A 17,363-nucleotide genomic window follows, 5' to 3' on the forward strand; every position below is an offset into this window, starting at 1 on the left:
GATAGCACCCATTCTTTCTGGGGGACCATCAGCTTTTTCTTCAGCAGTTAAGCATTATTTTATTAACCCTTGGTCTCATTTATATCTGGAAGAAAACATACGAGTTTGGTAACTAATGTTGCTTTTGGAATGTACTTGTTTTCAATACTGTTTTTCTCTTTCCAGGGGAGGTGCCTGTTGCAGAAGTTCCCTCAACATTTGTGATCCTGTCTGTGTGCAGTTTAATGATATTAATAGTGTTAATTGCAAACTGTGTTTCCTGCTGTAAGGACCCAGAAATAGATTTTAAGGTGAGCACAGATTGCTGGAGTATTTGAAACCATCTCGTGACACGCTCATCTATCATACAGTGGCCTTATATCCCAGCTTCTTGGGAGCAGGGGTTGGCATAGTAAAGGTCTTCTGCCCTATGAAGCAGTGAACACTGCAGACCATGCAGTCTCTGTGACAGCTACCCAACCTTCAGCTCTGCCACTGAATTGTATCAGACACGGATACTGTACTTTGTTAACACATGGTCATAGCTTTGTGCCGGTAGAATTTGGTTTACAAATGAGTGCTTTGGATTTGGCTCATTGGCTGTAGTTTGCCAGCCCTGCCTTAGAACATCTCTGACGATAGGCACCTTCTGCGATGAGCTTTAAGCGTTTGTTGAGCGAGGACTACAGCATGATGATCAATTTCGCTTGCCACAAAAAGGGGGAGGGGAGACTGGTTTTGTTTTTTCTAGGCTGGGTGAGTTTGTGGTCATGAGATCACTGAGATGAGGAGTTCCCCTATGTTTTGTATATGAGGAAGAGTTTGAAACCTCAAGTTTATCTTAAAACTTTGAGCTTCCCAAAGAGAAGAGTGCCACGAACTGTAAAATCCTGGTCCAGGGAGGGATAACTGAGGGGCTGGCTTTGTACCTCTGGTTGATGGATTCTACCAGTCAACCAGCTGGGCAATCCCACCCCAGAACAAGCTGGCCTGTGTTAGGGCTCTGTACGTACTTGTTAACAAACAATTCCTGGGGAGAAACATGAGTGCCTGCAGGCAGAGAAGATGGCCTTAGTGTGTACTTAGGGCAGCCCCAGGCATCTGGGGGGTCACTGGCTCAATTTGGAAAACAAAATTTTCTTCTTGCCAAAACCTTCTTTTCTTCTTTCGGTTGGGCGTGTAGACCTGGTATTTAGAGCCTTGTTCCTGTTTTGATTGTGTGCTGGCTTTATCCACAGTCTGGTGGTAGCTCTGAGGACTTTTTAAATGTGCTCTCCTCGGCCCAACACAGTGTCTCCCTTGCAGGTCGAGAACAGGGCTTCGGGCAGGACTCTGCAGCACAGGCCACAGTCACGAGTCGGCCTGTCCGTGCCAGTGCCCAGGGTGGCTCTGTGCACAGCGCCAGCCCCTGGGCCGTCACATCACTGCAGACACTGCTCTCGGCACTTACTGACCACCCTACTGGGCACGAGTGTAGGCAGAGAATCTGCGTCCCTTCACAGTCAGTCTTGCTGAGGGACTTAGCACATTTGAAATCTGGCCATTTTGGGACAAAGATAAAGCTAAATGTGACTGGCACTGGAGCTGGTCTCTTCTCGTGTTTCGTGATACCTCATACTTGCCTTCATTGTCCTCCCATTTTTCAGTGTTGTTATTGAATGAGGGACATTATTGTAACTAAGTGTCAAGACTGGGAACCTGTATTGTTATCCACGGTGCCCAGGTGATTCTGCTGCTAGGCCCCTTCCACTCTAGAGTTCATGTGACTCAATGAGAGTATTTATTGCCATCTGTGACTCCTCGGGTTCCTTTGGATTTTGAGCTCTGCAGTTTCAGAGGTGAACTATCCCAGGGAAGTCACTTGCGACCAGGAAGCTACAGTCTGGTAGAAGGACTTGGCCAAGTTCATCCAGCAAACCATGGGAGTAACTGTAAGAGTGGCCCAGCTGCACCTCATTTTTATTAGTGTTACATGATATCACCTCTACTGCCAGGGTTTAAGCAGTGTTATTTTTAAATTAGGCATGATGAACACAGTCCTTTTAATGAGAGAACCTTTAGGAATGTCCAAAATGAAAACTGAACAATATCTTCTGTTCAGAAATGCCTTCATAGACTGAAGTAACAGTGTCTTATTTTTCCTGCCTTCGCCCCATCAAATAGTAAATAATGTCCTTTAATGCTTTCTAGAACAGTACATAACAGTGTCTTCTCACATGCGTCAAAAACATAAATGTCAGAGAAATCCACCATTGTTAACTGTTAGTTTCTCCTTGTATTGGGTAGGGGCTAAGGGAAGGTGGTAGAAAAGGAAGCTGAGAGGAAGGCTGTTGGTAGAAGAATGAAAGAGTCATGTCTGCTGTGCTGCTCTCAGCTTTGGTGTGGTGCCCCGAGAGGTGACACTTGGTAGTTATCTGAACAGACCAACAACTGGCAACCTAATGTATTTATCTCAAATTGACCTGGACCCCGAGGAACACCCACATCACAGTAAAGAGGAAAGAAAGGATCAAGAGAGATTTCTACCCTAGAGTTTTTTGTCTTTTTTTTGGTACCAAGAATTGAACTTGGGACCTTCTGTGTGCGAGGCAGGTGGCAGCACCAGTGAGCTAAATCCCTGGCCCTACCCTAGAGTTTTTTATAAAGGTTCCACAGCCAATTTGTGCATCTTCATTTTTAAAGTTACCATCTTTAGAAAATTGGACGCTCTTTTATGTTGATTACACTTAGATGCCACACAGTTGTGTGGGGTTTTATTTTTGTTTGGGAGGAGGGGAGTGCTAGGCATGAAACCCAAAGGCTTCACACATGCTAGGCAAGTATTTTCCCATTGAGCTACACCCCCAGCCCTACATACCACACAGTTTACACTGGTCTTAATTTTTCTACCAGGTGTTGTGGGTTTTTTGTTGCTTTGCTTTGTTTTTTGAGACAAGGTCTCGCTATGAAGTTCAGGCTGACTTTGAACTTACTGTGTAGCCCAAGTGGGCCTTGAACTCAGAATTCTCCTTCCTCAGTCTCCGAAGTGCTGCGATTACAGGTGCACACCACCATGCCCAGCCCAGTGTTGTAGTTTTTCCATTGTTACTCTTTCCAGAAAAATGAGACTCGCTTAAAAATATTTTTTCTGAGTCTTGGAACTGTCTTTTATTTTTATAGAAATCACATTGCAATTTTAAAATGCATATAAAATTTTTAAATAGAATCAGTTTTGATTCAATATGCAAAGAGACTTGTGAAAATAAATAATAATTAAAGCAATTGTGTAAGCTCTTATAATTTAAAAATAAACTTTTGAACATGGAAGAGTATTTCTGTTTTAAGTTTCATGATCATTTTAGAAAAATTTGCCTTTAAATTCATTGTATCAGTTGTTAAAGTTACATCATATATTTGCAATTTATCTTCAGATCTTATTTATTCTGCTCTTTGGAATTGGGGAGCACAATTACATATACTTTTCTATTTGAAGTAAGTACAAGTTGCAGGGAAAATTCTAGCATTGTGTTCTAAATGAGTGAATTGTCCTACCTTAAATGTTAGCCGGTGACTTTTTAATACCTGTTCCCTTTGGTTTTAGGAATTTGAAGATAATTTTGATGATGAGATAGATTTCACACCACCAGCAGAAGACACCCCATCTGTCCAGTCCCCAGCAGAAGTCTTTACACTTTCAGTACCAAATATCTCGCTCCCAGCTCCATCACAGTTCCAGCCTTCTGTGGGTAAGACCTGATATCCTAACATCAGCTTTTCATGAATTACTTCTGAGCAGTGAGATAGGAGCAAACCTTGTGTTCATAAAATAGCAGCTGCCTATCTTCTCTGCTACTCTGTTTCCCTGCCTTCTGCTCCCAGTGAAGCTGTGTTCTAGCGGTCAGGCCCATCCCATGCTGCAGAAGCTATCTTGCCCTTGCTGGCCCCAGGGTCTGACATAAGAATGAGACTGGCCTTTCTGATGCACAGAACCTGAACCCCTGACAGGACTCCTAGCCTCTCTACCAGCTCTGGACTTTGATTGTCTTGCCAAGAAGATATTGCTGTTTCCTCCAGGATGTGCTGCGTGTGGGAAGAAGGGTGTATTAGATGTGTTAATAAGATTGGCTTCTTAAGGTAGAGGTCTGATCAGATGTTAATTGATTCTTCGTTATAGAATATGACTGCCCAGTGTCGTGGTGCACACTTGTAATCCCAGCACTCTGGAGGCTGAGGCAGGAGGATTGCCATGAATTGAAAGCCAGCCTGGGAGACTTAGTGAGAGAGACCTTGTCTCAAAAAAGAAAAGGAAAAAAAAAAAAGAAATATGGCTAATAGTGGTTCAAGAAGGGAGTTTTTCCAAGACTGCTAAAAGAAGGCTGTTTCTAAGCCTTTATAAGTACAGAGCCTGCTTTTTGTGGTACCCTGTACACAGTGTTGGGTGTTTTTAGGGCAATATAAACCCAAACAGACTAGTCGGCTGTAGGCATTCATAGCTAAAAAAAACGTAAGGTGAAGCATGGTTCTCCTGCTGTCTCTCATGTAAAGTATTTGTCAGGTCAGGTATATTTAATGTTCATAGGTTTTACAACATTTAAAAGTAATAGCGTGTAGTATTTAGCTTTAATTTCTGTAACATTAACCTAACTTCAGCTGGATGAGTGAAGTTTGAAAGGAGCCCACTGTGTTCTTGGGACAACTTTAAGTGCACTCATCTCTAAACTGAACTGCTTTATTATTGCTTATTTGATAATTTGCTTTCCTGGTACTTAAGAACAGCCCTGAAAGGCTACTTGCATCTTTTACAGGCCTGTTGTTTAACCCCTCTGAATTAATTTAAGTGGTAGAATCCCAACTCAGATCAGCATCAGTAGGAAAGAGTCCCAGACCATGGGAAAAGTAGAGATAAAGCCGACCTTGGAGACAGCCAAGCCAGGGCCTTGATCTCCACTGGTGCTCCATGTCCACTGCTCGTGTTCCCTTCCCTTTGCATGTCAGCTTGGCCCCCAAAGGGCTTATCTCTTCTGTCTCAAGCATGGCTGCTGGCAGGTCTAGGTCCGTCTCCTTGTAGTTTTGTAGCCAGGAAGGAAAGGTGCTTCTCTGTCCTTGGATCAGCAGGAGCAACCTGAGAGAGACATTCCAGTTGGCCTCAGAACCATCCTTTAGGCTGGAAGGTGAGACAGGTAAGAGACTAGGAGCTTCTCTTTAGGATCTATCGGGATAGATGGGAATGCAGGCAGAGATGCCATGAGAGAAATTATAGCGAGCCAGGTAGCCATTTTGACTTTATCTGTATCTGCCCTTCTTTCTGTTTTACTGAAGCCTTCTCTTCTAAAATCACCTTTTTTTTTTTTTTGGTACCAGGGATTGAACTCGAGTCCTTGTGCTTGCGCAGCAGGCGGCAAAACCACTGAGCTAAATCCCTGGTCCCTAAAATCACTCTTAATAGGAAGAAATCACTTTAAATTTCTCTGGTTAGAATATGCAAAGTAATTTTATCGTCTTGGGATATAAGAGGCGTTTCCAAGCATGATGCTAAGCCTAGAAGCCATAAAAGAAAGTATTGCCAAATCTAATTCATGGAATGAAATATTCTGCGTGGAAAAATGTACCATATGCCAATTTGACATAGTAGCAAAAAGTATTTGTAAACTCAGAAAATTGTTATGTATTAAGAGTCCACACAAATAACCTAGGGAAAAGAGTAGTACTCCGTTAGAAAAGATAAGCTGAGGATATGAAAGAAGAAAATCATGGGAAGAAATTCAAATGCCCAGTCAATGGGAGAACTTCATTATTAATTAAAGAAATGCAAGCCTCAGGTAAGATAAGTAAAGATGAAAAGAAATAACAGTAAGGTTGGATGTGGTGCACGTTCCTCCAGACGCTGAGGTGAGAGGATCGTTTGACCCCAAGAGTTTGAGACAAGTCTGGGCAACACAGGAAGATCATCTCAAAAAAAACCAAAAAGCATCAGGTAGTGACTGAGGAGTATCTGGATTGTTTCTAACTTTTTGCTGTTAAAAATAAAGCTTTTATCAAAGTTATCTTGAACATGTTGCACTAATATATTTGTAGAATATGTCTTTAGAAGGAGTCAAATAGTGTATGTTCTTAGAATTTTAATGGATATTACCACTTTACCCTCCTCAGAAATTGTACCAGTATTTTTGCCAGTTGGGCATCGATGGTTTGTGCTATTGCTTATGAAGCTAAGTTGGTATCAATTCAAACTAGATTGTTATAAATTTAGAATGTTAACTATAATTCCCATGGTAACCACAAAAATACACAGAAAAGGAAATCAAAATGGCACTCTAAAAAAGAAACAATCACTATGTACAAAAATAGATTTTTTTGATGAACAGATTTCCTGATTTTAATATAGTCAACAATCTTGTTAGAAGTCAAAATTTACTAGTCTTTTTTAGAGTTCTAAGTTTTAAGGTATAGGTATTAAAAAAATAAAGATACTTTTTGTAACTTAAGAAATATTTCCCTATTCTATGATCAAAATGACTTCTTTCTGTCCTTTCTTCCGTGTGTGTGTGTGTGTGTGTGTGTGTGTGTGTGTGTGTGTGTGTGTGTATAGTCTTTGTGTTGGTGCTGGGGATTGAAACCAGGGCTTCACGCATACCCTAGGTAGAGACCCTACCTTTTTATTTTTCAGTGTTTTACAGTTTGCTTTACTTTGAGTCCATAACTCACATTGAGTTAATCTTTGAGTATGGGAATCCAAGTTCAGTTTTTATTGTAGATTACTGTACTTTTTTCAGCTTCCTTTTCATTGGTCCTTTCCTGTCCGCTTCTTTATGTTCATGGCTCTGTTCTAGACTTTCTGTTCTCTGTTGTTAATCTGTATGTTAGTCAGCTTTCTGTCATTGTGACAAATACCTGTGATAAACAATTTAAAAGAGGAAGGTTTATTTTGGTCCACGGTTGCAGGGGTTTCAGTCTGTGGTCACCCAGCACCATTGTATTCAGCCTGTTGTGAGGCAGAAACATCACTGTGGAAGGGGGTGACAGAAAGCTGTTTACATCTTGGTGACCAGGAAGCAGAGAGAAAGGGAAAGAGCCGGAGAGGAAGGAGCCAGGGAGGAGAGATAGATCCCTCAAAGGAACACCCCAGTGACCTACTTCCTCTAACTGGCCCCACCTCCTGATAGCCCTTTAGCAATGAATTCATCGGCAGGTTAATCCAGTGATGAAGGTAGCACCCTCATGATCTCATCACCTCTGCAGGCCCCACCTTTGAACATTGCTGCATTGAGAATAAAGCCCTTAATACATGAATCTTTGGGGAACACTTCATATTGAAACTAACAGTCTATTCCTTGTCATGGTACCTCTGTGTTAATTATAATAACTTCACTATAACGTGTAATTTGCTCATATGATCTCACCTTCTTTAGGTTCTCTTTTCACTCTCTTAATACCTGCCTTTGTTGTATGAAAGTTTTTATTTTGTTGAATTCCAGTTTATCTACTTTGTTTCCTATTGTTGCTTGTGCTTTTGATTTAAGAAACCATTGCCAAATCCAAGGTCATGAAGATTTGCCCCGTGTTGTCTTTGAGCTTTATAGTTTTAGCTCCTAAATTTAGTTTTTTCACCTGTTTTTTTGTTTGTTTGTTTTGTTTTGTTTTTTCTTTTTAATGTATAGGGTAAGGATCTAGTTTAATTGTTTTACATGTGGCTGTACAGTTTTCTGAATAACAGTGTTTGGAGACACTGTTCTTTCCCCCAGCGAATTGTCTGGGCATCCTTTTTGAACATCAGTCCACTATATTTGTTTGGATTTGTTTCTGGACTCTCAGTTGTATTGATTGATATGCCTGTTCTTATGCTAATACCACTCTGTTTTGATTACTGTCATTTTAGTTTTGTGGTAGAAATAGGAGATGTGTGGGTCCTATAATTTTGTTTTTCTTTTCAAAAAAATTTTTTGTTCTTTGGGATCCTTTGCAGTTCATATGATTTGGATTAGAATTTCTAATTATTATTTCTGCAGAGCAATCTACTGAAACTTTGATATGAATTATTATTTATTTTGATTCCTTTTCATTGCCTTTTGAATATATTTTTAGATATTTTCTTAGTGACTACAATAAAGATTATAAGTAACCTCTTGTATTTATAACAATTGGGTTCAAGTTGATATCAGCTTGGCACAAGAATTCTACTCCTGTACAGCTCATTCCCTCCCTTTACATTGTCACAAATTACATCTTTATTTATTTTGTGTACATTAACATGGATTTATAATTTCTAAAGCACATATATATGTTTTTTTTCTTTTTTTTTGGTACCGGGGATCTAACTCATGACCTTATGCTTGCCAGGCAAGCACAGCACCACTGCGCTAAATCCCCAGCCCATTTTAAAACATTTTAAATCACTTTGGAAATAAAATATACCCTAATAGGATAATATTGGCTGTTCTGTTTACCTGTTTAGTTATGCTTACTGGAGATCTTCATTCCTTCAGGCAGCTTGAGTTACTGTTTGCTGTCTTTTTGCTTCATTCCTCAGTGACATTGGTTGTAGGACAGATATATTGGCTGTAAACTCCTACACATCCGTTCATCTGAGAATGTTGTAATTTCTCTTTCATTTCTAAAAGAGTTTTTCCAGGATGGAGTTTGTAGTTGACTGGTCTTCTTGTTCAGTACTTTGTCCTGTGAGCCTGCTACCTTCTGACCTGCCTGTTTTGTTGTTGTTGTTGTTGTTGTTTTTATATGAGTAATGGCTGTTAATCTTATTGAGCATCCCATATACATAATGAATTGCCTTTCTCTTGCTGCTTATAAGAGTTTGTCTCTGGTTTTTTAGTTTGATTTTAATGTGTCTTGATATGGGTCTCTTATGTTACTTGGAGCTTATCTTACTTGGAGTTTGGTGAGATTTTGGGATGTATAGATTCATGTCCTTTAGCAGATTTGGGGCATTTTCTACCATTGTGTCTTCAAATACTTTTTCTCTTATTCTTATCTTACTTCCAAGACTCCTGTTATGCCTGTATTGGTCCACTTGATGGGTGTTCCCACATTACAATTACTGGATCAGAAAAACAGTACGAAGTATTAAAGAATTGAATAGAATACACATTCAAAAATATTGTCAGTATTAAAACTTGCAAGTGTTTTAGCATTATTTGAAAGCAGCTTTTTATGTATTTGTTTCTACCTTTATTAGCACAAACATTAAATTTAGGTTAGTATTTATATCTTAGATGTTAGGTGTTTAACATTTATTTTAGTTAGATACTTACATTCTCAGTGTTCTTTTTTCTACAGAAGGTTTGAAGTCTCAAGTTGCCCGCCACAATCTAAACTATATACAGGAAATTGGAAATGGCTGGTTTGGAAAGGTAAAGTGTTCTTCACTTTTATTGTTTTCCCTTCTGATTATAGTGTATAATTTACAGCTAATTAAGAACTGTATCAGTTCACATTCCGCATTCTGTGTAGACATTGCTGTATGAGTAGAGCTTCCCTTTGACCCCTGTAACCACATGGGAATGTGAGCTCCAGCATTCTTGAGTGTGTATCTCTCTTTTTTTTTTTTGGTACCGGGGATCAAACTCAGGACCTTGCGCTTGCGAGGCAGGTGCCAGAACCACTGAGCTAAATCCCTGGCCCTATGTGTATCTCTTTTTAGAAGGTTGTCTTGATTCATTTAGTCTTGCTATAACAAAGTGCCACAAACTGGGCAACTGAAAAATAACAGAAATGTATTTCTCACCTTCTGGAGACTGGGAAGTCCAGGATCAAGTTGTGGTGGCTGATTCAGCTTCTGGAGCATGAGTTGTACTTTCTTGTGTGTACTTACATGGTAGAAAGGGCAAAGGAGCTCTCTGGAGGTGCCCTGTTCCTTTTCTTTTAAAAGATAGGGTCTCAATCCAGGTGTGGTGGCACATACCTGTAATCCTAGTGCTCAGGAGGCTGAGGCAGGAGGATTGCTGCAAGTTTGAGGCCAGCCTGGCCTCAAAAAACAAAAGAGAGATAGGGTCTCATTGTGTTGCCCAGGCTGGCTCCAGAATCCTGTGCTCTAGATGTATTCAGTATCTGTATCTACAGTTCTAAAGTGCTTTTAAGCGTTATAAGGGCAGATGGAAGTACAGATCCAGAGTTCAAGAGGGCGAACTCAGTATATTGATGATACAGGATTTCAAGCAGCAAGTTGAGATTAACCCATTGAGGATTTCAAAATGAAGATAAGAGAGAAACATAAGGACTGAATCCTTAGGCCTTGCAGCAGGAGAGGTCAGCACAGTCAGGGCAGCCAGTGAGGAGGGAGCCAGGTGGGAGAGAGGAGCATTTGGAAAGTGGGTCAAGAACACACCCCAGGAGGGTCAGTTGTACCTGTAGCAAGTGCTGCAGCTTCCAAAGTGAGCAAGATCAAGACTAGGAGAATGAGGACTCAGCAACATGAGGTCCTTGGTGTCCTGGCAGGAAACTGTCTAGGGAATAGCTACCGCACAGCCTTGCAAGGAAAGAATTTAAGAAAGGAGGAGGAGAATACAGCGTGTTTAGACAATTCTCTTTTGAGTTTCACTCTAAAAAGGAGCAGAAACCTGGAGAAGCATCTGTCTGGGGACATCCTGAGGGCCAGGAGCAGATTTTATGGTGTACTCTTTGCCTAGGATGGGAAGCTGTCTCACCATGACTGTGTGGAGGGGAGGGCACAGATGGTGCAGGAAAGAAAGGGAAGTCATGGGAGCAAAGTTCTTGGTGATCAGGAAGTCAGGGTCACTAGCATAATTGAAGGACTTGGTCCTAGAGTAGAGACAGTGTCTCTGTCTTGCAATGAGGCCAAAGCAGCGGGTGTGAATGCAGGTGCATTAGGTGGTGTTAAAATGAGGATGTGCACTTTTTTTTTTTCTGGTATCGGGAATCGAACTCAGGACCTTGCTCTTGAGCAGCAGGCGCTGGAACCACTGAGCTAAATCCCCGGCCCCAGGATGTGCACTTCTGATGGTTGTTCCGGGGGCTGGAAGGCCAGTTCTTTGTTTAGGGAGGAGAAGAGATACATAGGAAGTCTGAACAGGAGGTGTGAAAGTTGTCTGGGAAAAAGAGAGTCGGCTGGGGAAATGCAGGAGGGCAGCGCTGAGGACCTGACAAATTTATAATAAAAGCAGTCATCGTGATAGTGTTTTTCTCAGCTCTTGGTGTTTTATTGTAGGCTGGTAGTTGACTGTAACCCAGCACCAGGGTTTGGCTGAACTATTACATTTCAGAGATAGCAGGGGAGTGGTGGAGGACAGGACGGGAGTGAGGGAGGCTCGGGGGAAAGCCTTACCAGTGGTGGGTTTGGAGGGTGAGTTGGACCCTCGTGGTAGATGAAGGTGAATTAGAGATAAAGGGACTGGTGGCAAAGGACAGGTCAGAATCCAAGGTTTGGACCATGCCGTACTTATTAGCTGGACCTAGAGCCTTGGTGGGAGCTGCTGAAATGTAAAAAGCATGATTAGACATGAGGTAAAAGAACTGAGAGGTGCAGGTGGTAAATGAATTGGCCCTGAAGATATCGAGCACCTTAAATGCTAGTGGTGATGGAGGGAGAAGCTGAGCCCATTGTTACCCCCTTTAAATTAACATCTTAGGATTGTTATGCTTATTATATATTATGAGGTTTGTTTCTTCTCTTTTTGGTACCGGGGTTTTTAAACTTAGGGTCTCGTGCTTGCCAGGCTGGCGCTGTGCTGCTGAGCTACATCCCCAGCCCTGTATTGTGGTTGTTATACGTGCACAAAGGAGTCTTTGGCGACAAAGAATATGATTTGGCTCATTATGGAATTTCATATTCTCTTCACTTTTCTGCCGTTAAGTTCCTGATAAACATGATGAGTTCTATTCAAGTTTTTACTCTATCTGGAATATTAAAATTTAGCTCAGTGGTTTCATCGCCTGCTGCGCAAGCACAAGGACCCGAGTTCCATCCCCGGTACCAAAATATAAAAAATAAATAAAAATAAATAAAAAATTAATTTATGGGCCAGGGATTTAGCTCAGTGGTTCTGCTGCCTGCCTTGCAAGCACAAGGTCTCAAGTTTGATCCCGGGTACCAAAAAAATTAATTTACTTTACAAAAATATAAATTCTTTTTTCAGAACTCAGAATTGAACCCAGGGGCACCTACCACTGAGCTGCTTCTTAATTTTTTTATTGTGAGGCAGGGTCTTGCTAAGTTGCCCAGGCTGGCCTTGAACTTGTGATAGTTTTGCCTCAGCCTTGTAAGTAGCTGGGATTACAGGTGTGTGTCACCATGCCAGCCATGAACTATTTCAAAAAGAAGTCATTTAGTTTACATCATTTTCTGGTTAAAAGCTTTACTTTGTCATCATTTTAAGATGATGAAATAACTGTATTTTGGAATGCTTTTGCACTGTCCTGTTTTACATTTAATATTTTTCTCATAGCTAGTTCTTAGATGAGGTGGACCTTTCTTGCTTTGTGTTCTGCTAATGTTAGTGGAACTTTATCCTTCTCTTTTGACTGAAATTTTGGTACTTGCCTTTGAAGATTTCACTGAGAATAAAGAGCTGGTGTTGGAAGTTGATGGATTTAAAAAATTTTCAGCGCAACAGCAGTTTGTACATAGGCGGTTTGTTAGCTTCCTTCCTCATGTGGGCAGCAAACTAAATGACAGTTTAGTTGAAGTGTTTCTGAGAAGCGCTTGATTTATGTTTGAATTGAACTTATAAATTGCTCTTCTATAATGTTATGGTTTATTGCTATGAAAATGTGGTTTAAAATAAATAGAAAAGATATATAGGTATGTATGTTTATATGTTATGAATGTTGTAAATATAATGAATAGTTTAGTTTATTATTAGTATATGGTTGGGATACATAGATACATATAGAATCTTAATCATTTTTTTCTTCTCCTTCTCCTCTTGCCCTCCAATCTCCCCCTGATGAATAGATCTAAATGGCCCTTTTCCTGAAAAAATATCTGGGTTTTCTAAGCTTTTTGTAAGTTAATATGTAAAGTAATAGAAGGCCATCTAGTTGTCACTTAATTTGTTTTTCTGAATTCCATTTGCAGGTAAATGAGACATACTTCCATATCATTTTGATGAAAGTGACACAAAAAAACTGTTCTTTGGTTTTAGGTCCTCCTTGGAGAGATTTATACGGGCACAAGTGTAGCAAGAGTAATAGTGAAGGAGTTAAAAGCAAGTGCAAGCCCAAAGGAACAAGATGTTTTTTTGAAAAATGGCGAACCTTACTAGTAAGTAAGCCTTGGCATGTATTCTGTAAACATAGTGTGTGGTCTTTTGGAAATCAAGCATTGAAAACTACCTTGAGGTTTCTGCTTTCAGCATACATGATTAAGACAGACCCAGAGTCTCATAAGATCCAAAATGTCCAAATTTCAACTGAAAATCACTTTCATCTGAAGAGCCAGGAGAGCTCAACTTGAGTAATAAAAAGTAGCCAATGCTAAGGTGGCAGAGATGCTAGAATTATCTGACAAGTATTTTAAAGCAGTCATCACAGGAGTGCCTCAGTGAACTTATGCAGTACACATAAAACATGTAACAAATACGATCTCAACAAAGGAGGCAGAAAGAAGACCTGAATGGAAACTTTAGAATTGAAAAATACAGTAACTGAAATTAACGAGTTCAACAGCAGAATGGAAAGGAGACAGGAAAGCAGTGAAGTTGAAGATGAAACAGAAAGTATTGCCTACTTTGAACAAAAAGACTTGGAAAAAAATGAATGAAGCCCCAGGGACACTGGGGACTATAACAGCATTTATGTCATGGATATCTTACAATGAAGGGATATAGAAGATATGGCTGAAAAGAAGCATTCAAAACAACAGTGGCTTAAAAAATTACTAAATTTAAAAAGACAAAAATACCTATAGATTGAAGAAATTGAGCAACTTCCAATCAAATTAAACCCAAACTTCTGAAAACTAAAGACAAACAAAAACTTTTGAAAGAGAAAAACAATTTGAATGACAGTGAATTCCTTGTCACAAACTCTGGAGACCAGAAGGAAATGAGATAGCATTTTTCAAGTGCTAAAGAATCATGGAAGTATATATCCAGAGAAAATATTCTTCAAGAATAAAGGAAGTATCAAGACATTCTCGGATGAAGGAAAACTAAGTTTTATTTCCAAAAATCTTATCTACTCTTAAAAGACATTTTTTTCTACGGAAAAAAGAAATAAAAGAATGGATCTCAGAACATTTAGGAAGGAAGGGGGAATAAAAAAAGAAGGAAGGGTAACAGTGGAAAGAATAAAAATACAGCTGAACTTCATCAACTTAATTCAGAGCTCTAAAAACCCTGCATCTGCCATCATACTTAATGTTGAAAGACTGAATGCTTTTTGTCCTATGATGAGGACAACACATAGATGTTTGCTGTCACTCCTGTTACTCAACATGGTGTGGAAATTGCAGGGTACAAGATCAACATACGAAAGTCAGTGTTGGGCTCGCGGGTGTAGAACACTTGTCTAGCAGGCACAAGGCCCTGGGTTCCATCCCAAGTACATCCCCCTCCCTAATTTTAAAAAGTCAATTTTATTTCTGTAGATTATCAATACCTACATGAAAACTAAAATTAAAATACTATAATATTTAATTTCTCAAAAATAAAAACATTTGGGACTTGGATGCTAAAAACTACATAAAAACTATAAAAGCTGATAAAAAAAATCAAAGCTATAAATACATGAAAAAATCTGCAATGTTCACGGACTAAAGGACTGTAGTAAAGTTCTTGAGTCTTCACAAATTGATAGTTTACTGCATTTCCTATTGAAATCCCAGTAATCTTAAAACCTCTGTATAATACTAGAATGCTTGCTTCAGCAGCACTTATACTAAAAATTGGAATAATACAGAGATTAGCATGGCCCCATGCAGAAGGATGCAAGTCATATGGAAGAGCTAAAAGAAGAACGAGAAGTAATAAACTTAGAAGAATTGCTCTCCTCTTTTAAACCTCGTGTAAAGCTACGGTCATGAGGACTGTGCTGTTGCCAGAGAGGTAGACACACAGACAAACAGAACAGAGTAGGGAATCTACAAAGAGCCCTGCTGTTTTGGTTGGGGCCACTTCATTTTTGACAGCAGTACAGAAGCAGCTGAATAGCTGAAAGATGGCCCTTGCAATAAGCAGTGCTAGAGCACTTGGATATTTAAGAAAGATTCTTGGAAACCTCACATCTTTTGCATAGTTTAATTCAATATGGACCATAGTTTAAAATATAAAAAATAAAATAAAAGATTTTAAGAATATATCATAAAGTGCGAGACCTAGAGCTTGATGAAGGGTTTTAGACATGACACTGAAAACAAGATCCTTAAAAGAAAAAAAAGACAAATTTGATCCATCAAAATTATAACCATTTGCTCAGTGAAAGACCCTCGTAAGAGAATGAAAAGACCAGCTTCGACTGGGATGAAATACTACACCGATGTAGGATTCATATCTAGTATTTAGAAAGAACTCTCGTAAGTCAGCAGGAAACAACAACAATGAAAATTAAAGCAAGAGTCCAATTAGGAAAATGTCAGAAGGCATTAAGAGACGTCTTACAGAAGAGTATGCATGCGTGGATAGTAAGTAACCACATGAAAAGATGTTCAGCATCATAGCTTCTGAGGTAATTGAGATCACAATGAGATACCACTGCATACTTGTTAGAAAAGCTAAAATGAAAAGGTAGTGACAATAACCAAATGCCAGTGAGGATGAGGAGAAACCAGGTCTTATTTCCATTGATAGTGGATGTGTGTGTACTCATGTCCCTTAGCACCCAAGGACATTGGGTCCAGGACCCCCTGTAGATACCAGAGTCCAAGGATGCTCAGGTCCCTTACATAAGATGGCAGAGATTTGCATGTAACCCAAGCACATCCTCCTGTAAGTTTTTAGTCATCTCTGTAGGTTATTTATAACATCCAATATGATGTAAATGCTGTGTGACTATTTAAATTCTTAGGGGAATAAGGACAAGAACAAATGTACATGTTTAGTACAAGTGCAATATTTCTTTTCCAAATATTTTCAGTATTCAGTGGATTGAATATATGAATGTTGAGCCTGTGGATCTGGAGGGCCAATATAGATATATCAAGAGAGGTTTATTTCAAGGAATTGGTTTATGCAATTGTGTGTGTTGGCAAGTCCAAAATCTGGGCAACCCAAGGAAGAGCCACTGCTAATGGTTCAGGTCTGAAGGTTGTCTGCTGACAGAATTCCTTCTCACCTGGGGGAAGTTAATCTTTTTTTTCTAGTAAAGTCTTCAGCTGATAAATGAGGCCCATCCTCATTATGGAGGGATCTCTTTTACCTTAAGTCCACCAGTGTAAATGATAATCATGCCCCCAAACCCTCACAAAAACGTCCAAAATGATGTTTGCCCAATGTCTGTGCACCGTGGCTCTGCCAAACTGACACATCAAGTTAACCATCACTTCATGCAACCTAACAATTACACCCTTGGTCATTTATTTCAGAGAAATGAAAGCTTTTACATTTGCCCCCAAACCCTTCTATGAGTGTTTGTAGTGCTTTATTTATAATAGCAAAAAAACAAAAGCAAAACAAAATTATAATGTCCTTCAGTACATAAATGGGTAAACAAACTGGTACATCCATGTTATGGAATCCTGGTGCACAATAGAAAGGAGTGAAGTACTGGTAGGTGTAACAGCTGGAATGATCTCAAGGGGACTGTGTTAAGTGAAAAAAAAAATCCCCAAAGCCACACCCGGTATGATGAGAAATCAAAAATACTCCAAGATCTGAAACTCTGAACGTCAGCATGATACCACAAGTGGAAATTTGCACATCTGAGTGAGTGACTTGTCACAGTCAAAACTCAGTTGCCCTAAAAATGTTGTGTGAAGTTACCTTCAGGACATGTGTATGAACCATAGTTTAATTCTTCTGGGCCTTAGGTTTCAAGATAGCTCATTATTTATACACAGATATTCCAAAATCTGAAGAAATGTGAAACACATCTGGTCCCGGGTATTCTGGATAAGGAATACTGAACATGTATTCTTAAAATGAGAACATTATAGAAATGGGAAACAGTTTAGTGGTTTAAGGAGCAAAAATGGGTAGCTTGGAGCAGATCTTTGTGCTTGATGGACCAGTTCTGTCCCTCCGTTGGTGACACAGCTTAGGGCACTTCCTCCCACGGGCCATTCCCTGGTTTCGGTCTTGGGCAGTAGTCAGTCGCCTCATGAGTAACCACCAAGGGACACTGCTGGAGAGTACCAGAGTGCACTGTATTACTTTGCAACTTCCTTGGTTGTTTCAAAGTAACTTTTTTAAAAAAAAAATATTTTGGCCTATCTTTTATTCACCTTTATTTTTCTTTTGGAAAAAGAAATTTTCCAAAAACTTTGCACATACTGTGAA

General features: G+C 39.7%; 1 protein-coding gene and 1 non-coding gene across 4 annotated transcripts in view; both read left to right on the plus strand.

The window, feature by feature from the left end:
- Window positions 1-17,363, plus strand: part of Lmtk2 (lemur tail kinase 2) — an 89,849-nt gene that overhangs the window by 24,843 nt on the left and 47,643 nt on the right. For 2 of the 3 annotated variants that reach the window (XM_004840467.3, XM_004840468.3), the window contains exons 2-5: window positions 166-290; window positions 3,560-3,704; window positions 9,250-9,323; window positions 13,074-13,192. In XM_004840467.3, coding sequence (XP_004840524.2) covers window positions 166-290; window positions 3,560-3,704; window positions 9,250-9,323; window positions 13,074-13,192 — 463 coding nt within the window. The remainder of the gene's footprint in view (window positions 1-165; window positions 291-3,559; window positions 3,705-9,249; window positions 9,324-13,073; window positions 13,193-17,363) is intronic. The other variant, XM_087195876.1, reaches the window with a different exon arrangement.
- LOC147822715 (U6 spliceosomal RNA) lies at window positions 14,785-14,890 on the plus strand. The gene has a single exon (XR_015445523.1). It is a non-coding gene; the product is annotated as a U6 spliceosomal RNA (small nuclear RNA).

This window comes from Heterocephalus glaber, unplaced genomic scaffold (genome assembly GCF_053883595.1).
Source record: "Heterocephalus glaber isolate CG9 unplaced genomic scaffold, H.glaber_assembly_v1.0 deba00001610, whole genome shotgun sequence".
Taxonomy (NCBI): Eukaryota; Metazoa; Chordata; class Mammalia; order Rodentia; family Bathyergidae; genus Heterocephalus; species Heterocephalus glaber.